This window comes from Callionymus lyra, chromosome 4 (genome assembly GCF_982586985.1).
Source record: "Callionymus lyra chromosome 4, fCalLyr1.hap1.1, whole genome shotgun sequence".
Classification (NCBI taxonomy): Eukaryota; Metazoa; Chordata; class Actinopteri; order Syngnathiformes; family Callionymidae; genus Callionymus; species Callionymus lyra.
The window spans coordinates 12,357,402-12,380,862 of NC_141821.1; the positions used below are offsets into that span (position 1 = coordinate 12,357,402).

A 23,461-nucleotide genomic window follows, 5' to 3' on the forward strand; every position below is an offset into this window, starting at 1 on the left:
AAGCATTTAAATTATGGAACATGCGGAAAATATATATTTAAGAAGGGGCTTGCATTTTTTTTACCCCAGGGACTCCGGTATCCTCCCACATGGGGGCAGCATATAGATCGAAAATGTTTAATACCGATAGAAATACTGTTGCTTTCATTTCGATTCAGGTTCCTGAATGATGCTTTGTTGAAACCAGTTTTACGAAGTCAATTTGACGTAAAAGAAAATGACACAGTACAGATCTTTAGTTACATTTTTCAGCTTTGGTATACTTCCACTGAGAGCTCTTACAACAAATTAATAATACGTAATTATCAGTGCAAAAGAAAATTTGTTAACAAGTGACTAACAAATCAGAAAAGCGTTTTTTATTTCTGCGGCACAAAAGAACCGAAGTTCGATACCCAACACTAACTAACTAACTAACTAAATCAATACATACTGAGGTTGGTGGTGTGAGTGTTTTCCCTGTCTTAGACTAGTGACATATTCAGTGTGTCCCCCACCTCTCACCCTATGCAGCTGGGATAGGTTTCCGGACCCTGTGACCCAGGGAAGAAGTAGAAATGATTAAATGAAAGATGCATGACAAAATAAATGCTAAAACAAATGTTAAAAAATGTAATTTTGCCTTGGAAATGTAAAGGATAATATATATTTTTTTAATTTAATTGAAAGTATTGAATTTAATTTTCTACCTCTAACGGGGAGTGAAACTTTTCATTGTATTTAATTTTTTTCTTCTAAGGATTCTCTGTGCAAAGTTATTAAAAGAAAAAAAAATGCGAACTTTTAAAGAAATATTTTGAAATATCTTAAACATTTACGTCTGTAGCTTTGTGTCACAAAATTACTTACTTAAATATGAAACTTCTTCGAACTGAGTTGACTTTTTTTTTAATAGCAATTATTAATTATTTTGACTCTTAAAACCTTCATCTTACAGTATATATTTTTCTCCCAACCAAGCTGTCATTACCCCAAAAAAAGAGTAGATTCTAAACATAAATGTTGCATCTTTACTTGCTAAAATGCAAGTTGAGCTTTTCCTTACTTTATTCTGTCCTTTATCACAGGATTTAAGACAAAAAGTACTTGCATCAGGGCAGCATAGCCAGAGTGAAAGGAAACATGGCCGCAGCTCTGTAAACAAGCACAAGATAAATGATGGGAGCTCGGCAAAAGGGTATGTGATATTTCCCGTCCTGAAATATCACGAAGCCGCCGCTGACTTCGCATAGCAGAGATCCTTTATGTCTGAGACATGAGCTTTAGATGACAGCGTTTGTGAACCTCACACGCCCTCGCCACATGTGTTCGGAGCGTCTGCCAGCGGGAGATGGTTAGGAATATGGTTTATGAATCTTAGTGCAACTGCAAATATTCCTGATTACACAGTGATGGAAGCCAATAAATGCATTGGCGAGTGTGGAAACCGTTTCTGCTCAATTACAGACAAAAATCTTAGGAAAGTTCTCCCGAAAAAATCTATTACATATGGTCTTTGATTGATAAATAGATCTAGCGAGGGCTGAGCGGTTGCAGCTGTACATTTTGATAACCGTGCCCATTTGTGAGAGGAACTGGATCGCGATGAAAGACGGCAAACGCCGGCAGAACTCTTGTCTCAAGCTGTTAGACAATGATTGTGCTTGAAAAATAACCATTTTCAAAATGGAGGAGGGCATAATGACTCTTGTTTTATATCATTACAGTACCGCAGGGCACAAGAAACCCAGCGTAGGTCCCGGAGAGAAGATGGAGCCCTCGACAGCAGCCAAAAGTAAAATGTAAGTCCCGCCAGTAAGCTCGTCTTTCGTTAGCACCCTGCCTTAGTTTTAATATAATAGTTTAATACAGGATTAAATACGCAAGCGTACAGTCTTATCAGAACGTCTGCTCCACATTGTCAACTTATTTTGTGTCTGGCAGCTGCTCTCCCACATCTGTCTTCGTAGACTGCCAATTCAGACAGACGTCTAAATTGATGCTGTTAATTCTAACCACCGTTTGATGATAATGTCCTTAGTTGCTCATCAGTCGGTTAAATAAAGACTCCAGGGGGCGTTTATTCAGTTGTAGTCACGGGTGTACGCTACCCAGGCCTCGGCTACGATGCTGGCTTCTTCATCAACCTCAGTGTTTATCGTGGACCGTTCTGCAAAACGTTTTCTCATGTCATCGAGTAATGAGCTCTCCTGGGAATACTATTTGTATGTAAATTGGGTCTCAATTTCGTAAAGCTCGAAACAATTTCATCCTAATTGCAAGCTGCTTTACTGTTTACATCTCTGGCTTAAAACAATTCAATGCATGATGACGACTTCAGTCTTCGTAAGACATTTTTTTCCAAGCATTAATCTCTTCTTGTTTAGAACGTTTATCTTCTCCGTGATGATTTACATTGCGCTGGATTAGGACCGTTCAATTCTGAGTGAGGAAAATGTTCCATCAGAATCAAATATTTAACACTTTTAAGATCTACGATTGGAGATTCAAGCGCCAATTTTGTTTTTCTTCATTTCAGGAAAGGCACGGCACGAAATCCGCAACAGGAAAATTTCAGCGAAAGTTCGTCTGAGAGTACTGAGGAAGAGGAGCAGCCAGAGCGAAGCCCCCAGAACAACGCAGATTTACCAACTGAGTACTGGCAGATACAGAAACTGGTGAAGCACCTTGAGGTGCGTCAGTCTTTGGATGTTGGAATTCTACTGTCGCAAATGTTTTATCCATCATAATCAATGTATATTAAGTGAGTAAGTAAAGCCCTACTTTCCCTGTAATATATTAATACACTCTAAGCTGATAATTGTGATGACAAGATCGGTGGACTGGATCGGAGCATCCTTGCGTGCCGGACACTGGTCCAGAGGTGGTCCAGGGAATGGAAACACATAGACTAAAGGGTCACCGGGATCCAAATCCCAAATGATGTATGATGAGTGGATGCTGGCTGATGTGATCCAAATCTACTCAAGTGCTGCTTAACAAACCTTCAATTGCTGAATATCCGAAAATTGATTGGTAATCCAGAGAGGAAAGATTCAAGATGGAGAAAGAAGGCATCAGAATTGTATTGGTCATTGAATCTTTATACTATTGTGTGAAGATCCTTCAGTCTTTTTTCACTTGCGACACCTCTGATTAACCTGGGACACTACGAAAAACATAATAATAGATATTTTTTAATTGGGCTTTTTCTTAAACCACTTGTACTTATGTACAAAGTAGTGGTGGAAGTTGTTCTTGGTTGTGTTGGTTGTTGTTTCTTTCAATCTGATCTTGTCATTTACATCGTCAATATCATAGTATCAAGTATATCCTGTTTTTTATAGACAATTATACACAATTGAAGGTTTGCATAAATTGTACACATACAGTTATCCAATCCAAATTAAAACTTTGTTTTGTACTTTTTGTAAAGGAGTGGGGAGAAACATACTTTTAATGCCTGTTATTGTTATTTCAGCACAACTTCCTACTTCATTTAAAGTTTATGTTTAAAGATAAAGTTGTTGTTTTTTAGGGGAAACTTTCATTGTCACCTAGTATTTTATATTTTATGGTTCTGCAGTTTAGTTTGGATTTACAAAGATCTTGAAGCATACAATCGAATCATAAAATAAATCAACTTCTGTGTCAGTACAGTGATGTTTGATGTTTATTCATCTGATATTTTAAGAGACATAATATATATATAATGTATCTGGATTGCTAAAGGGTCTAGTGGCGTATTCAAGCTACTGTTATTGATTTCTTTGCTGTGACCCGTGGAGAAATGCAAGCAATTTGCAAAGAAATTATAATTTCTAGAACCAGGAAAATGTAATTAAAACCTCTAAGCTTAATGAATAGCAGGTAATGAACAATTAAGTCAGCAGCATGTTATTGCAACTGTTGTCTCCCCAACTGAAAACGTTTGTCACATTCAAAGCGTCACTTTGTAGAAAGATTGCTCTTGAAGTGGTTGGCTTGGCCCGTGGATTCCCTGTGTCTGACATGGGCCGGCCTGGTTGCTAATGTGAGCCAAGGCAGAAAGGAAAGAGCTGTTAGACAGCAGCAGCTGTAAGCAGTGTTTGCCCACACCGCAGAAGCATATAAATGAAGCGTGCCTGTGATAGTTCTGACAGGGCATATGGGGAATATTAATCTGTCAAAACATGCAGGGAAAAGAAAAGAGGACATAACAGCAATGACCCAGACTGGCTGGGAATACCTCTGACCACTCGACTTTGGAGATTACCCACCTCGCACAGTGGATCTTATTATCTTTTTATCTGGGGAGCATCATTTTCGACAGAATATATTTGAACAGGCGTCCGGCACTTACCGAGAAATGAACCTGTTTTGTTGCCACTTTCTAGACTGTCTCCATCAGTTTTCATCAGCAGTTGTTTCAGTAGCTCTTATTGTGCAGAATTGTGTCTGGTCCGATCATCTTGGACTCGACGAGGACCTCCCAAATCTGAGCTAAAGTCGTTGTTAAATGTTTAAGGGTCTTGATTTGCAAATTAAAAAAAAAATAATTCATGTATCGAAGTCCTCATAGGCGAGACTCTGGTTTGGGGAATGAATGGGTAGAAGATCAGATCGAGAACAAAAACCTTTTGGACTGTTAGAGCTGAGCAAGAAGGCAAGAGTTGCTTTCCATGGTCATACATTTTGATACATGATTGTAGATTGTGTTCCCCCTGGCAACCGTTTAGTGATCATTCACGAGACTCTGATTTTAGCTCCTTGTTCTTTGCCGTTATTTTGGACATCTTAGAAAGATACCGATGGACCAAGGAGATGGATGTCAGGGAGTCACTGATAACAGTCTCAGTGACTTATCCTAACAACAGAGGCAGTAAATTATGATGTCATCAAACATTTACCTAAAAAAACCCCAGAGATAAGGACCTTAAGAACAGGCACCGAAAACTCCTAAATTCTCACTTGATCGTGGATTCTTCTAAAAAATATTCTCATGATTCAAGTTAAACATCAAACTAACTCTAAGGTACTCATAGTGTGTGTGTGTGTGTTGCGATACTTCATAGTGTATTCTTCAATGTAATGCAGTAACTTACATGCCCCAGTTCTCTATCTGTCTGGAAACCACGCAGCTCTGTTATTTATGGTGTTAGTCCAGTAGTCGTTTTATAATATCATTACCATCAGACGCTGAAACTTCACAACGAGCCAAGTTAAATATCTGTTTTATTTTAGAAGACGATTCATTCCCTCCTCGTCTCCTCCGCTTTTCACAGACAGAGGTTTGTACCTGAGAGAGATTCATAAATTATGCATTGGTGTTTCTTTTCTGTTTTAATGATATTGATTTTGGATTGTTTGCGGTGGTGCCTTGATGTTTTGTTTTCATACCTATGTAGCTGGAAGGTCTCTGCCCTGAAAATGGTTACTTTGGCTTTTTGTCTGCGGTAAGGCTCCTTTTTGGACGTGTATTTTACGTACCATAGTTAGACAATCTGTCCAGGGAAGCTTTAATCGCAAAACCACAAGTTTTATTGTCAATTCTAAATCATGGCATGGGTGGGTGATTTATAAGTTTATCATTGTGTCTCGTACATAACTTTTAAATGTGTTTTTCTCTGGACCATTTGTCATTTTGTCTGTGTAATTGAGAGTTCAGGACGCTTCTCCCCCTGCTGGTCATTAATGTTGTTGAGAATCAACCACTAATTGTTCCATTAAAATGAATACAAGTCTCAGTAAAAACAGCCAACAATAGATCATGGTCTGAACACAATTTTAACTTTCTTTTCAAAATAACCATCACATTCAATTAAGGGTGAAGCTTAATGCATGTAATCCAATACATCTGGAGAATATTCTAACAAGGATAATTGTATCATTTAATTTAAACGAGTAAAACAGCCTTCAACTCCCAACTGGCGATGATGCATTTTACGGGCTAATAGAAGTAATATGACGAGGTCTTACATTAAAGGTCAAATACCGAACAAGAGTAATCCTTTTGATCCTTCTATAGATTCTCTCCTATAATAGAGCAGAAGCTTTTGTTCTTTTCATCAGAAGCCTGGTTTTCTTTGCTGTTCACAAAATATATGTATTCTTTGTACTTTTTCTTTTTGACCATTTTCTTCTGTATAACAATTACTCTAAAAACGATTAAGTAAGAAAATCTCGCAAAATCCTGCAATTTAGTTTTATTGCTGACAACCTTTGTTAATGATCCAAGAAGCAAGTTTAACTGACAAAGCTTGGGTGTAAAAAGTTGCCAAAAAACTAATGCCAAAAACAACCATCAAGACATATTAGAACAACCTATTCTTTCATCTGTTTTCAAAAGAAGGTTTGGCTTAAAATAAAGATTTGTCTCCACATTACCTGATGAAGTGCAGTCCAGGTTTTTTTTTGATGATCGTTAAGGAGAGCTGTAAATAGGAAGCCACTAATAAAAGTATGTCAAACATGATGCTGTATGTGAGTTGACTGTAACAGTTGAGGTGTAGTTAGTCGAGGGGAAGTGAATAACTGGACTAAAACTTTAACCATTGTCCTGAATCCGCACTTAAATTCATAATCAGAACCAGAAACGTGTATTGCCAGTGTTGTAAACATAACATAGGACAGATTATTTGTGGTGTCAGTACAAAATAAAAGAATGAAATAAGATAACACACAATAAGCAATAGAAAAACAAAACCAAGCACCAAGGATGCCATTCTAAAGCGCCTAATTTGAAACTTTTGTTTTACATTTAAGGTGGATGCCAGCAGTTACGGGAAGCCAGTAAGAGGATCTTAGGTGTTTACATGTAATACTCGAGACTGGTCTTAGTTTTAGAATGTTTTTTCTGTGGTTTTGGTCTTGTCTGAGTCTGGGCAGCCGGTGGCCTTTGTCTTCTGGTCTCGGGTTAACAGTGGTCTTAAATGTTATTTTTATGCGGCTGAAATAATACAATGTAGAATTTGTACGCTGTAGTTGAACCCAGTATGAAGCTAATATTCAACAATTCGTGCAGGTTAAGTTTCACCTTTTTTTTCTCTTTTCAGTTTAGGTATTGTTCTTTGTCTTACAAAAGTCTTGGTTTTTTCTTGATTGACACTCTGGTCTTTGTAGTGTCTTAGTCTTGGACACGCAAAGATTCATATTGCAGCATATTGGAGCTTCAGGGGAAAAAAGATGGGATGAATTGGTCTTTCTCTGTGGAACAAAAAAAAAAACCTATGAGGAAATGAGAGAACTCTGGAGCGGGCCAAGGACTGAACTTTGAGGGACTAATAAGCTTTGACATATTTCCAATGTTGCATTTCTTTTTTTTGGATCACTTAGTTGTATCCGAATCTTAATTTTTAAATTTTACTTTTCCATATTTTTATCCACTCTTTTCGGAACTCTATCAATGAATTATTCACGCTAAATCTGAGTTAAATTGTGTTGCGAGGTTTTTGTTCCCTCATAAGTATTTACTACTAATCTAACTTGCTAGATCAGCTAGTAAGTAGTTGAAAAAAACATTTCAAAGTATTATTTGATATAATGTGTGATAATAACATCAAAGCAGTAGGTGATTGAAACCCCACCACCGCAGATATAAAACCATTTTTAATGTGTTCCATATCATGCGTCCGTCCGTCATGCACCCAGTCAAAGATCCTCCACACAATAAAATACTGTCAGATGTTGTCAATGTTTAAAAGAATGTCGAGCAGCGCGTCCAAGACCAAAGCTGATGAAAATGAAAACATATGATGTGTTCTCTCGGCTATCACTCCCGAACATAGCTTTTTTATGTTGTTTTTATAAGGTACAAGTCTCGCCTGCAGCCCTTTGAAGAGTGAGAACGGACCACTCAAAGGAAGCCGTAGATCCAACAGTGTTAATGTGTGTATGGTTTACATTTGGGCGATATTGTCGTAATGTGGTGAGCACATGTGCTTTTGTCAGCGAGCTACTTTGTACGGAAGATATGATCAAACGCAACTTGAGACCCGGGCACTGATGAGCCGTCCACTTCAACACTTGAAACAGATTTCCTTTTTATAAAGTGTTTTTTTTTTTTCATTTTTATTTGGATGGCTAAAGCCTTGTAACGTTCTGATTTTCAGTTGATATCGCCTATATCGTTTAAGTGACCCTAGCCGTGCCAAATAACAATTTTGCCTACTGAGTGTTTGACTGCTGCCAAAAAGGCAATAAAAAAAGGCATTGACTTAGACCCGGGGATTTTCAACTATCAGAGCGATGGATCAGTCGTGTCGTGTAGGTCCATCATCAGTTGCCAACAACTATGACACAAGCTTCTGCTGGTAACTGGCTTTTAAGAAATGTTTTTTTTATGTCAAAAGTTGTGTGAGGCAATAAAAAACATAAACCAATTTTAACAACAAAAACAACAAAAATAAATCATATATACAGTATGTCAGATCAGTGGTCCCCAACCATTTCTGTACTGCGGACCGTTTTAATTGTCCACTATGTAAGATGATTATATGATGAACACAGGAATGTACCGATAGTTTGAGCATGTGAGTTCTTATCTTCTTTTTTATCAGTTTTTTTTTTTATCATTTGTAGTCCAGAACCTTCTTTTAGCATTGTACCAACCCCATCCTGTCACAACACTACTGGCTCCCTGTTTAATAAGGAAGCTATTATGAACTTTGTGTAAAGAACTTTAAAAAGCCATCCACTGACCCCATCCTAACCTTTACTGTTTTACCCTTTTTCACGTCCCTCCTTGAGTGGAGGGGTAAAAATCTACCCAAAAATATTAGTTGTAGTCTTGTACCATTATGAATCAATCCTAAAATCCATCATTCTTCCTGGCAAAGCTCCTCATGCATGTCATCTCACGTACACAGAATTTAACTTAAAAGTAATACCTGACAGTACGTGACTAATATTCTGTTATTGACAAAAGTCGGCCCCAAACTTAACAGAAATGAATCAGAAACATTGGAAACATGCTCAAAGTAAGTTATGTTATTCAGAGTTTAAGAAAAATCATCACGTTTTTTAGCACATTTGCATTTATTCTTTCAAGCATTGTTTAAGTACAAGCTCCAGGAATTCTGTTTTGGCATTGGTACCCGAAAAAATCTCTAAGCCCTAATCATCTTACACAAACTGAATTATTTAAATTTCATAATTTGCCTCATTAAAAGGCTAGACTGTTTGTATTTCATAATAGATCTTAAATCAACTCTGTGATCAAATCGTATGGTGAAACACCCAAAGATTTGAATCCCTAATATGCATCGCTTCATATCCACTGTTTAGTTCATAGAAGGGACATTGAGTTTCTTTTAATACGCTTATGAAAATGTATGTATGTCTTAACTTTATGAGCTAACAGACTAACAGTCAACAGAGTCTACTTTCAAATCCCTGCAAGAGGATAAAAACATTACAGGTAGATAAAAAGGAAATGGGTGAGACTCCCTGACAAATAACATTTTTAATATTTTATTTTTTTAAAAGACTGGATAATTCATTAAAATATCAGTACAAAGTTTCAACCGCTGTCATTATTCCATTCCATTTCCTAATTTATATATTCTGTGTAAATTAATGCTATGATTTTCTGCTTCCTTTAAAATTCCACTATATATTTGTTATATTTATATTTGTTTTCTCAATTGAGATCTGTCAGAGTGATCGTTTGCTTAATTGAGTTTTCACCTGTTTATGTAAAAATTGAAGTATAAATCGAAACTGTGTGAGCTTCAAACAAGGCAACAATGTTGGTGCTTTTTTTGAGGAAATGGAAGAGTCAGGGCAGCTACGATGTCCTTTGGCTGACTGTGTCTCAGGAGGAAGAGAAGCTCATCCCCTGCTTTTCTAGGCTGGTGCATAGTTCCCTTGTCCCCCCTGCTCGCGTGCCATCCATGAACACCATGTTGAAGCAGGAATGACTTCCATTTGCCATTTTTATCTGGTGCTAATTTGACTTAACTTTCCAAAATGTCCTTTCAGCCACTAATGCCTCCCAATATGATTCCAGGAAGGTGATCAAACAGCCACCCTCCTGACTCTGTGTGCCATGATGAACCTCAATTTGATGCAGGACATGTGCCAGCTGGCCATCTGGGACTTAGGTGGCCTTGAAATCATGCTGAACCTACTAGACACAAACGAAGTCAAATGCAAGGTGGGTATTGTTGCCAAAGCCGGCCTTGAATGGCCCGTAGGCATCAACAGATGTGACCGCATGTCTTGGTTAGGGAACCATGTGAGTGGTAGGATGTGAGCAAGAGTAGTCATTTTCTTCAGGATATAATAATACGTATGGTAACTTTTTGACCTGCCACCGACAACTACAGACACGTGTCTTTATGAAGGAAATATCTACCGTTAATATTTGTAATAGTTCAATGTAATTAATAAACTGAGTGGTTGAAAAAAAGGACCAATCATGAACATTAATATATATATATATATATATTTTTTAGTTAAGTAATCTGAAAGTGATAGTTCACCCACAATTCAAACTCATCTTCTACTCACCCTCATGTTAACGAAGGGTTGGGAAAATGTTCAGAGTAATCTTGTCCTTTCTAGAGTTAAAGAAACTATAGTATGTCCAATTTAATAAAGTGACCAGAGCTCAGTTTTTTTGTACTTATCTTTGTCAAAAAGACACATAAACCTCTGTGGTCCTTTCTGTATCATCCATCTTGTATTGAAGTTAAAATTGATATTATTTTGAGCTTGTTTTTAGGGGAAACTCCAGGTATATCAGCTCATGTTTAAAGCGTTTCCTCATTCAAACATATTTTAAGTGTCAGTGTGCAAGATTTTTGTCGATGGCCTGTGAGTTTCCGCTAAAAAAGGATCTTAAAATTCAGACTTATTACATTTTTTCAGTAAATTCCTTATTGTTTTTGAAGCGAGGACGAAGACGAAGAAAACTGAGCTTCAGTCGCTCCTTAAAAATGGACGTTTTTGCCTATAACTCATAACTAATGGGAAAGTGATTACACTGAAATAATCCTAACCCTTAGTTGACGTGAAAGTGAGTAGAAAATTAGTGAAATTAGAATTTTGGGTGAACTATATTACTTAACGATTAAGTAAAAATGATTTCTATGAAGTTTCAGTTCTTTTAATACATTGTATAATCAACTGTTTGTAAAGACAAACATTTTTGTATAAATACAAGTTTTGATTGGTGTTTTGTTGCGTGTGATCAGATTGGATCCCTGAAAATCCTAAAGAAGATCAGTAACAATGTGCACATCCGTTGGGCCGTTGTTGACCTGGGAGGCCTTCAAAGGACCATCAAGACTCTCGACTGCAGGGACGCGGACCTCAAAGCATTAGCTGCCGAGACCATCGCCATCGTGGCGACGTTCCGAAGAGCGAGGAGAATCGTCAGGCAGTTTGGTGGAATAAAAAAACTGGTCAGTATAAATCGGAAAAAACGAACCTTGACTTAATAAATACTATAACTTGGTTGATTCCATTAGGATTTATTAAGGTGTTATTCAGTGTTCCAAACTTATTAAAAAGTTTTTCACCAGGCCTGACTCACAGAAAAAAATAAGAGCCAGACTTGGATTTGATCCTTTTATTATGTGTGGCGGGCATGCGAGTAACTCATTTGTAGATATTTCCCCCTGAAAGGTGGTCCATAGTGTCTGCTCACCTGGCATTTGAAAACATGTGGTGATGCAAAGCAGATAAAGTGTCCTCGCCATCTTCCGACCTGCATTCATGTTTATTGACACAGCAACTTGTGATTAAAGCCTCTTTCCCTTTTGTATATTTTCTTCCGCCCGCTATCGGATGTTCTCGTGTACGAGTCACTAACAGAAGCATATTAATTCCATGCTATTCTAAAAGACCACCTTTGAACTGAGGCACATGCGATAGCTCTGCATGCTCTGTCTCAGCGGCCAGGAGTGGTGGATTAGAGCGCTGAATGGTGGCCATATACCGTCACACTATTGCGTTTCAGGCCTAACATCAACATTGATCCTGACAGTTTTCCATGGCTAGCATCTCTGGCTTTTCATCCACTCAGACCCGTTGCAAATAGAATTTTAATTACACCCTTAATCATAGCCAGGACCCTAATACTTCCATCTGGACGCATTATCACCTTTTGCACCTCTAGCGCGCTTTTTAGGAGGCCTGGTTCAGTTCATCCTGTTTTATTTTCATTTCTGCTGATACACTTGGACTTTGTGCGTCTTTTTTCTTTTTAGGTAAAGTTGCTGGACTGTGTTCCCAATTTCACTCGGCCGAACCCTAAACACGAGAAGGATGTGGAAGTGGCTCGCTGCGGAGCGTTAGGCCTGTGGAGCTGCAGCCACGGGAGCAAAAACAAGGAGGCGATTCGGAAGGCCGGTGCCATCCCTATGCTCATCCGACTTCTTAAATCCAACCAAACCAACATGCTCATCCCTGTCGTCGGCACCCTGCAGGAGTGCGCTTTAGAGGTGAGGACACGGGACCTTTTAAAAAGAAGATTCTTCTCTTTGTCGATGAGGGAAATACTATTAAATAACAAAATACAAGCTGAGAATATTCACATTATTCTGTTTTCAAAAGGTTAAAAAGCAGCATTACGGAGGCCCTTAGGGGACGTTAATTAATCATGACGCACAAACAAGCCAATGTCATGGACCATTAGCATGTTTTAGCATTTACTTTAATTTCGATTTAAATACATATTATTCAATAAATAAATATGTATGTTAAAACACACGAGCACAAAAAGGAGCAGAAATATTTCATTATTTCATTATTTGTTGACAACGCTCATGCCGTTCATATCCTAACATTCCGGATACAGGAACAGAACTTCTAATTGCAAGTCTCACGAGGCGATCCTGTCCCAATAAAACGAAATAAAATGAACTATTTCATCATCACTACCTCAGAATATCTCTGGTTTTAAGCTTAAGTGTCGTAAAGAGGTGCATCAACTTTTTTTTGATGGGCCTCTTTACGACACTTAATGCAGATGCAAATTTTGTGAGATATTACAAGAGTAAGAATCCTTGGAGATTGTTTTTTTTGAGACAACATAAGTGATACCTCAAAAACATTTTTTTTATTCAGGCCACCGGGTCACCTTGACCCAGAGATAACACAAGGGTTAAACATTCTGGGCAATGATGCAATTTTTTGGTTTGGCTGTCAATCCACATTGGATGTATGCTGCCTCTTATTTTCCATTCTGTGATCGTCATTATATCTTAACATAGCACTTACCTTATCTTCAATGTCATCCACGGTCCTTTGGTCTTATTCTTTTACATTTCGTGCTTTATAGCTAGCAACAAGCTGCTTGGTCACATACACATTTAACACAATGCATGTTGTATATTTAGGGGAAATGCTTAAAAAAACCAAAAACATTTTATTTTATTTCATATTAAATTCCATTCTTCCCTTCCCTCTTATTTTCCAAGGCCCACCTAGCGCCCCCTGGCGGCACCAAACTTGAAAACCATTGGCCTAAATATCTTTTTTTTTTTCTTTCGCAGGAGAAGTATCGGTCTGCTGTTCAAACTGAAGCGATGATTAAAGATCTGGTCAAAAACTTAAGCAGTGACTCCAAAGAGTTGCAAATGAGTTGTGCGACAGCGATCTTCAAGGTAGTCGACCACACCTCCCAACATCTCTGATATCTTGGAAGACTCTCTGTGTGTTGTAGACTGTAGAAAAAAAGTGGTAACATTGGTCCTGACTTCTTTACAGTACGCAGAAGACAAGCACATCCGTGACCTGGTGCGCATGTACAACGGTCTGCCTGCACTGGTCTCTTTGCTCGGCACCGCAGACAACAAGCAGCTCCTGGCCGCCGCCACTGGGGCCGTCTGGAAGTGTTCCATCAGCGCCAAGAATATGGCCATGTAAGTCTGGGGACTGCGGGTCTGCTTTTATGGCTTCTCACACATTCACACATCCACAAATACACACAATTGCAAGGAACCAGAACTCTCTTTGTCTACCTGTCAACAAGCACGAGTGTTCAACATCACTGAAATGAGAGTATTTTTCAGTCGTTCGAGGTGATTTACTTATCATCGCGTGTGAACCTGATACTCCCTCTTGAAACGAAAAAAGGTAGCCTGGTGATAGTATCTCTTCAGTAGTCCAATTTCTTGAGTCCAACAATAAATATCTGTCAGAGTTGTTTATGGTACATGTAACATAAATATAGAATTTAGCGACGCAATGCATTTTATAACACTTTAATTACATGACAATCCTACTAAAGATGTCAGTCATCCAATATCGCATATGGTTCTTTCACACAGCTTGTCGTGTCACTTTTTCCACTCGCACCATGTTGTCCAATGAAAGCTTTGGTCGGTCCTAATACATGTTTCATTAGCTCCAGTCTTTACATAATGTATTCTGATCGAAAATCTTTCCACATTTAAAAAAAAAAAGAAATAAAGAGTGTTGAATTTACAGAACCCAATAATGGGTTAGTCACTGCCTGTTAGGGCAACCGGAATTAGACACATTGAAAGAATCAGACGCGAGTCTGTGATTTTCTCCATCAGACGCACGCTGCTGAAGCCTTTAATCATTTGTCATGTTGGACAGAGGTTTATTTATGTCACATTTTGCTTGGTTGCTCCAGCAGTCACACTTCTGGAACAGCTTTTGACTTGTGCTAAAGTGTCAGCCGAATTTTAAGTCACTCATTTTTCCCTGTAAAATAAATAATGCCCAGAGACGTTGCCCTGGCACCTGAAGACGTTTCCACTGGGATTCCTTGAAAGAGTGATTTAGTTGGATTTATTTTCTTAAACTGCTTGTGACATTTGTAATTACCACCGTGACCCGTTTTGATACCCAGTGTTGGGCCAGAACCTTTAATCTGATAACTTTTTTTTTTTCTATGTCAAAATAAAGGTTTTGGTTAAACATGCAATGGCTCACAATTCTCATGGAAACACTTCCAACACTATTATGTTGTTGAGAGAGTCAACATGAGGGATTTCAGACCACAGGACAAGGTTACAGCTATAGTTGGATCTGAACTGAATATTTTTCAATGCTAATTTCACTCCTAAAATAACTTGTTTAATCGCCATATGCTCCTCTGGGTACCAAGCTTTTTTACTGGTAATTTGAAAGTATAATAATGTCTAAGATGCAATAATTTAGACGTGAATTTGAACAAATTAATCTGAAGCTAAATAAATATATTTATGTTTTTTGTCAACTGTTAGTAGTGATGGGTTGATGAGGCTTTATAAAATAGCTGATGAGGTATCATGATACAGTGTCTTTATTTTGAAGAGCCCTCTCTATTTTATTATCTTTGACTTTAATTACTAATGCAATAACATCTGGCATTATTTTTAAACAGAAAGTGCCATCTAGTGGCCTTTCAAAAAAATGACGCTGTGTGATACCTCATCACCTGTTTCATAAAGCATCATCGACCCATTGATAAGTTTCTGCAATAAATTTCAATCCATGTTGAAATGAAAGGATTCATTATTTAGATTCAAGATAACCAATATTCTGTATTTTTTCTCTTCTGTTTTAAGGGAAATGATTTGATTGGTTTAAAAATGTGCTTTAAAAACACTAAATGAAAACAAACCACTATATTAAAAAAGAAAATGGGAGTCGAGCCACATAATGAAGTATGTTTGTGAACTTTAATAAAATGGATATAAACTACATCTTTGGTGAATATTTCACACAAAACGATAGAATGGAGGTAGTCCGTCAAAACAGAAAACAATTCTTAAAGTGATCTGTATAGTTGAACTGAACAAAAATAAGTTATTATCAAAGGGACCTGAGAACATGAATGATAGCAGTATTCTTAAGACCTAAGCAAATTGTGTTTCTTGTGAATATGGTAAAGTTTCTTGTTGAGCTGATCCTATCAAGAGGTTATTCAATTGTTGAAGTTTAGTTTGCCTTTCATCTCAGAACAAGATTGATGAATTGATGAATGAAGCACAGATAGAAGAGTCAGAGTAAAGAATGCTCAGGTTCAGATCAGAATGGATGAATATGTAGATGTTTAGAGAAAAGGTTAAAGGCCAAATAGTTTGAACGCGCAGAGAAGAGAGACAATGTTTGAATTAAAGTTTGGAGGAGAAAAAGAAAAACAGGAAGACACCCAAAGAGGTTAATGGGTGCAGAAATGAAAAGGGAAGAGGAAAGAGGACGACCCCTGATGGTGAATGCCAAATAACAAACTATTCAACCATAAAACTTACCAATTAGTTTTGACATAAAAAGTTTTTTTCAACCTTTGTTCGAGACTAAATATCCTCTTCTCTGCACGAAGTCTAAAGTACATTTGTAGCTGATATAGTGTAAAGAAAAATAATTTACATTGTTATTCATACTCCATCTTGAACGCATTTTACAACCTCTAATTGTGTTTATGTGCAGTCTATATAATACGTGATATAAAACCTCTAAAAAAGCTTGAAGAACAACCTAACAAGCTACCGCGAGCATCACGATGCAATGGAAACAGGCGCCTGCCAACCCCAGGCCTGTTTGCCAGAGCAGTAATGTTCAGGGTCAAGATTGTAGGGTTTCCTTCCAGTTTTGACTAGTGCTTTATTTTACCTCTCCTCCAGCCCAAAGATGAGCTGACCATAATTGCATTGCAAATGACACCGCACAATACCTCCCCAACTTCTATATTTGACTCATTCGGCTGTTCCCCGAGACAGATCTATCATTGATTCCCCAACTGATCGAGTGGATTAAACCAAGTATCAATTAAAAATTTTTTTTTTTCTTATTGAAGACCGTCGTACCACACAGTAGCCACATTCTGTCCACCGCCGGCTTGCATGAATCGTTTTTAGAATAGACCATCTTCATCCATCAATAATGATATATCTGATTATGAGAATATTTAGTCTATAACTACAGACTAAGACGTAAACTTACCGATGTTTTCCTTATCGTACATAACCTCTGCGAGAATAGAACCACGTCTGTGGACCTTGACCAAAACCATAAAGACCTTGGTCATAAACAAAAGCTTATGTTCCTTGATGCCAGCGACCATAACTGTGTAAAAAAAGGAGTTGTAGAAAACTTCACCGTACATCAGAGGTTTTGTCGAGGCCCTTTTCAACCGCATCATATCCCTTTAAATGTTTACTATAGTTCACCACTCTGTAGCTTTGGCATAAAAAGGCAAAGATTATGCAAAAAGAAAGAGGAAGCTTTTCCAAGCCACAGCAAACTTTGGTTGTGCAAAGTAAGAAACAAGTCACAACTGTGTGCAGCCGTGGGAAAACTGCTTATTCCTTAGAGACTAAATTTACCGCTTGTAGCATCTACCTTGACGAAAAACGGCCGTTAGGTTATGAGGAGAACATTTAATATATAGTGTTATAATCTATTCTGCCTTTTGTCTTATTGGAATATTTGTGTTAATGTTGAACAAGCCACTGATCCACTCTCATACCCAGGTTCCAAAGGTACAACACACTCGAGACACTAGTTGGCCTGTTGACCCGTCAGCCCGAAGAAGTGCTGGTCAATGTTGTCGGTGCGTTGGGAGAATTTGCCGAGATTCCCGAAAACAAGGTCACCATACGCAAGTGTGGTGGAATCAAACCCCTCATCAATCTGCTGCCTGAAACAAACCAGGTACGTTGAGAAGCACTTCTCCTACATAAAAAACGTACTAATACTACGTATGTGTTCCCTTCAGGCACTGCTAGTGAATGTAACCAAGGCAGTAGGAGCTTGTGCAACAGATTTGGACAACATGGTGTAAGTATCTTCAAGATAACGTTCTGCTTTTATAAATGTCTATGAATTTGAGCATCAACACAAATGATCCTTGATATTCTCTCTTCTGGTTACTTGTCTTCCACTGATCTTTATAGCTTTGTTAATTGTACCTGCTGTTTAATTATTCCTGTGGTATATTTCCTACTGTTTTACAATGAATCTGTGGTTAGCTCAGGCAAACATACCTAAAGCCCTGCCCTCTCGAAGACCACATTGCAATGAAAACACAGCCAACCACAGCCTTTGCTCTGTGATCCTTTAACCTCACCCTCTCCATTGTATTGCATTGTCCCGCTTCCATATGTGCCTCACCGCTTTTATAAGGCAGTTATAAACTACAGTGCCGTTCTTAATTTGACACAAATACAACTTTTTTTTTTTATTGTAAGTAGATGGACCTGTTTACTTTTCTTGATTGAGCTCCAATAAAAGATAACGTCAGTGACTGTGGTGAGGTCAATGTTTACGTTGGTTCATATTCTTCTTGTTTTCTCACAGTATGTATATTTGGTCCCAGCATGTAATCGTTGAGGCTTCACCCACAGTTGTAAACAGAAGGGTCTCATTTCAACTTCTGTATGTTTTGCTGCTTTTAAAGAACGAGTACAGCACATTCTGCAGGAATTAATAAGATAAATAACATAACATGCTATGCAGTGTATGCATTTTGACCTTTCAAAGAAGATTGAGTTAGTTTTCTGACGCTTGAGAATGACAGGAAAACAAATACAAAACAAAGATGAGCAAAATCAAGTAGCAGGAAGGAAGAAATCCTGGAATTAGTTTTGTTTGGAGCACAAATGCCATCTTTTAAAATATAAGCTCAAAACACAGGACACAGACACAGGATACACAAAATAGTATTCGCCTTTTTTCAGTCTTTTCCAAAGGCATCTCAAGTCGAAAGCACCTCTTCTAATAACCAACGTGTTACTCTGTCTCGCTGTGTTACAAGAGCGAACACTCGTTGTTTAACGCCTCCGGGCTTTGTGGTCTCCTCTAATCCATCACTGTCAGCTGCAACTTTATTGCTAATCTGTTTCATACCTGCTTCATGAGAAGGCCGCGCTGTTTCGGTGGAGGATTTGAAGCTTCGCTTTCTGTTTTCGGTGCGGATTTAAGAGGCCCCGCAGACTGGAATCTGATGTTATGATCCTTCGAGACTGATTTATGTGCAAACAGAAGACAGATGGTGCTGGGGACGTCCCTGATGAGTGTTCACTTGTTGCCAGTCACGGAGATACTGTGATTAGGGAGTGTTTAAGTAATTATGACAGCATTCAATGTCGGCCTTGTTGGTAGAAGCACACACATGGCGAACACGTTACATGTTATTTATACCAGACAACGCTCGCACTGTGGTGTAATGCTTTGAGCCCCCATTCCCAACTGCAGTTTTGACTACAGTTATGTGTACAACATGAAATACAGCTTATGCTTAAGTAAACTTCACTCAGACCCAATGAAATATAGAGCGGCCTGTCTCGGCCACTGTTTGATTTGGAATGAAGTCCTCTCTTTGGTTTTGTTGAAAAAAAAGCCACCAACATAAGTGTAAGTTTGTTTCGCTTTCTATTTATAAACCTGTGTGTGAGGTGCATGCCTCACCTCCGGACCACGCATCACTTGGATTCCCTTCACGGATTAGAGCTAGTTTTTAGTCTGAAGAATTCAGGAAGACAATGCCTAAAACATTTTAATGAATCTTTTTCTTTCTTTCGACAGAATCATTGAGCAGCTCGACGGCGTTCGTCTGGTGTGGTCCTTGTTGAAAAACCCCGGCGCCCAGGTTCAGTCCAGTGCTGCGTGGGCCTTGTGTCCATGTATAGAGAATGCAAAGGTATGTGTCATCCGCCTTCACATATTTCTTAGGGGAAGGCACACCAAAGCTCCGGGGATCCAGAGTTCTTCTTGTTTTGGAATGATGTGTTATCTGAGAGCGAGATCCCGCTCGCTAAACAGAAGCACACTTATATCAACACGCTTGTCTCGCTTGCTTTGCCTCCAAACCCGCTGCTGTTTGGGAGGTTAGCCGGGGCAGGGTTGAATCAGTGGAGGCTTACACGAACTGCTGGCTAATATGAAGCAGAGATGCTCTCTGGCACACTGATATTGTTGAATTGGGGAAGCAGACAGCGAGAAAGAGCGAGTAATATCCTGTGGCGTGGTTCTGACTCCCCACCGAAGATCCTCTCTCAACATGTTAACAGTTACCAAGAAGGCACATTTAGGCGCAAAGCAGATGCTATTTTGATATCTGCTGTCATCGCCAAGTCAGAGCAATACCTGGGAATCTTGCTGGGTTTCTTTGTATCCCTGGAGACTCTTAATAGCCACAGATAATTATCATTTGTACGTCAAACACAAGCATTACTGGCTAATTTTATACATGTCTTAAGCTAACTCTGTTGAAATCACTTTCAAAAATACACACATACTAGTGAACGAAACTTGCAAAAATAAACATACTTATAAACAAATAAATGACACTTAAATTGTAGCTTTCTTTTTTTTTCCCTTAAACCACTTTAACCTCTTAAAGTCTGAGCTTTTGTCTGGTGTGTCTCCGGGGCTCTGGGATAAGAACCGTAATAGTTTAGGGGTTGTCAATTAAATTTCCTGAGGGGCCAAATTATATGCGGTGACTCTTGTAGGAGGATGTTAAGCCAAAAGAAAGAGGCATGATTTTTTTCCCCTTATTTATTCAGGAGACTTTGCTACAAGGAAAAAAAGATAAACTTTCTAATCCGTGTCTATAAATGGAACTCGAGTCAGCTTGGTTACCTGGTGCTACTTGAGTCCTATAGAGCTCTTATTGGTCTCAAAATGACCACCATGGTCTAATTTTCTTCATCTCATTCCAAGGAAGGTTTAAAACTAAAGTAGAGCTCTGTAAGTTTCAGACTTTTAAAAGTCGCAAGTCCTCCAGCGTCCGTGTCATTTACTGGAATCTGTCGTGATCAGCCCACCAGAAACCCTTTTAAGCCCATGCAAGCATGTTAATGGGACAGTAAAACATTTAAAACTTAGTAACATTACATTTTCAATTTTTCATTTGATATAGTTTCGCGGTTTTGTAAACCCCCCGGGAAACACCGGGTACTTGAGCTAGTTATATTGTTATGTGGAATGAGGTTTGTGCCTGAGAATGAATGAATAAAAAGCTGCTTTTACTTTTACCCAAAAAATATTGAAGCTTTATTGTGTCGTTGTTTAAGCGATTGGCTTGTGTAGTCAAATGCATTTCCCCAGCGTGGTTCGTCAGTCAGCTATAAAGCAGGATGTTATTAATCCCAGAGCGTGGTTCTTCTTTCCAAAGCGCAATCTAATATTGGTCTATTAGATTATCACTATGATTAAAGCAAACAGCTTGTCAGTGGAACGTCTGTTTGAGTTTAAGCAAATACCTTCAGTCCAGGCAGGTGTCTCGGGGTTAAATATCTTGTCATTCTTTGCTGGAATGTTTTGTGTTGTAGAAGTGCTTAGACAATGATGCATGGTAACCATATGGGGACTAAGGAGCGGTGAGGACTAACCAAGTTTGACAATGTTTGTTGAGACGTTAGCGTGGCCAATTTCTTTAGGGAGAATCAATGACCATTTTTTTTTTCAGGACAAGGCAATGACAAGAGTTCTTTACCCATCACGTTACGGAATTTGATATCGCTGCTCCCATACAGCCTCTATTTAGATATAGAGACATGTGGCTCGAGTTAGTAGCTCTATAGTAGATTTATGGGAGCTGTGGTCTAAATGTGTCTGCTGGATGCACCACATAAACACTGAAATTCAGGCCTATAATGCTACAATATCAAACACGTATACTGAAGTAGTGTTTCACCGCATTAGCTTAGCTCTTCTATCAATCACTGCAACAATCTGCTCTGCCCATGTAACATTTCTTTTGTCTCGACTTTAACAAGAGGTCTTTTACATGACAAGTCTGGACTTCATACCGTATTGATCAGTTTCAACTCTGACGTCTACCCAATATTAAGCATAATTTTAGTGTACCATATAAGGAGAGAGTAGAAGTAAGAACGTGTTTTCCGCACAGAGAATCTTAATGCGGAGGCTTGAGACTCTGGATGCCTATCCCAGTCGTCTCAAGAATGATTCTGGCTAGTCCCTCGCAGCTGGTGTCTTGAGAGAGCTTCCTCTGTCACTCCGACTCCGTGGCCAGGCGTCATCAGTATTCCTCGGGCACAGCTTCCTGTGTGTGTTTGGAGTTCTGAAACCCTCTACCGCTGCCACCACTGCCCCTGTACACATGGCTCATCCGCTGGCACCGCATCACAGGGGAGATACACCACATCCTTCCCAGCTTGAAAAGGTCATATAAATCTTAAAAACTACAAAATAACAATGAATCTCAAGAATCCCTAATCCCAACATTCCTCTTTAAAATACATGTAGGCCATTTTTATGTTGTTCACTCATTTCTATGGAGCATTTGTGTCAAACACCAATATTCAGTTATCAATCCTGCTTCATGTCTTTACGTGTCTGAAACAGCCTCTCTTGTTGCTCACTTTTATCCATTCATATTAAAAAATGCATCTCTGACCAACGACCAAAACGCTAGACTCCGCCGAAGTCACGAGCCGAACAAAATAACCGTTCATTATTCTGTGACAGTCCCTCCCTTTCCAGGGAGCCTAAACAGAATGTGATATCAGTGTCTTGTTTAATTCTTCAATGCTTATTTTAGCGTAAGGCATCTCTGCGGTTTGTGCGTCACGTAAACTGTCCTACTTCAGCACAGGCTACACATCATCACACAAGAGACACTCCTAAAAGTGCATCTCCTCCCTCGTCTCTCTTTAAATTCCATTCCACTTCAGCTTATTTTTACAGTTTCCAGATCAATTGTGGATATTTAGGAAAGGATTAGCATTTGCTTGAAGAAAACGTCCATAGGAATAAAACTTTAATGTACTATTTAACTTGTTTTTGGTTCAAATAAATCTACGTAAATCACCTTTGTGTCCTGTTCAATGAGTTGGTTGGCCACATTTGACCAGACCTTAAGGAATCGTTAACCTTGACTTATTTTCTACTCACCCTCAGCTTGACTAAGCGTTGGGATTATTTTGAAAAGTAATCCGTTCCTTTATGAAGTTAAAGGCAGAAATGTAAGTCAATATTATCGTCGCAAACAGAGCCCAGCATTGTTAGTCCAAAAAGACACACTTGAAAATATCCAAATACTTGTCGGGAATGTAATTAACGAGTCTATATTTTAAGTGTGTTTGCAGCGGAAGCTAAGCGGCTAATATATACTACACAGACTGGGAGCACTGGGGGGGCTTGCGCGATATTTTCAAAGGTATTTTGATTTTTTGATTTTTGTCTTTTTCGACGAGGAAGGACGAAGAAAATAAGTGCTGTTTTCGACCGTCATATGGATATAGATTTCTGCCTGTAACTCAAAAACCCATAGAATACTCCGATAATGAGCCCAACCCTTAGCCGACCAGACGGTGGGTAGAAAAAAGCTATGAATTTAAGTTTCAAATGTACATCAAACGTTGTTGGATCACATTGAATTTTGTCCATTTTATCTATAGATTTGACTAATCTTCTACTCTGTGTCGTGCAGAATACAAAACTATCCACCTGTCAACCAATCAATGCTTAAAAATGTGGGATTACAGACGGAGATCTATAAAAAAAAAATATAGACGTACATATGTGTATGTTTCTGACCTGTAGCTTCACTGAAGCATTCATGCTG

At 38.7% G+C, this 23,461-nt stretch overlaps 1 protein-coding gene across 1 annotated transcript in view; it reads left to right on the forward strand.

Moving 5' to 3' along the window:
• The first annotated feature begins 1,072 nt into the window (after nt 1-1,072).
• Nucleotides 1,073-23,461, forward strand: part of odad2 (outer dynein arm docking complex subunit 2) — a 32,274-nt gene continuing 9,885 nt past the window's right edge. Inside the window, exons 1-11 of the mRNA XM_087788821.1 lie at nt 1,073-1,177; nt 1,707-1,781; nt 2,519-2,672; nt 9,968-10,114; nt 11,157-11,366; nt 12,174-12,407; nt 13,461-13,571; nt 13,675-13,829; nt 17,397-17,577; nt 17,642-17,703; nt 19,450-19,564. Coding sequence (XP_087644947.1) covers nt 1,750-1,781; nt 2,519-2,672; nt 9,968-10,114; nt 11,157-11,366; nt 12,174-12,407; nt 13,461-13,571; nt 13,675-13,829; nt 17,397-17,577; nt 17,642-17,703; nt 19,450-19,564 — 1,401 coding nt within the window. The 5' untranslated portion in view covers nt 1,073-1,177; nt 1,707-1,749. The remainder of the gene's footprint in view (nt 1,178-1,706; nt 1,782-2,518; nt 2,673-9,967; nt 10,115-11,156; nt 11,367-12,173; nt 12,408-13,460; nt 13,572-13,674; nt 13,830-17,396; nt 17,578-17,641; nt 17,704-19,449; nt 19,565-23,461) is intronic.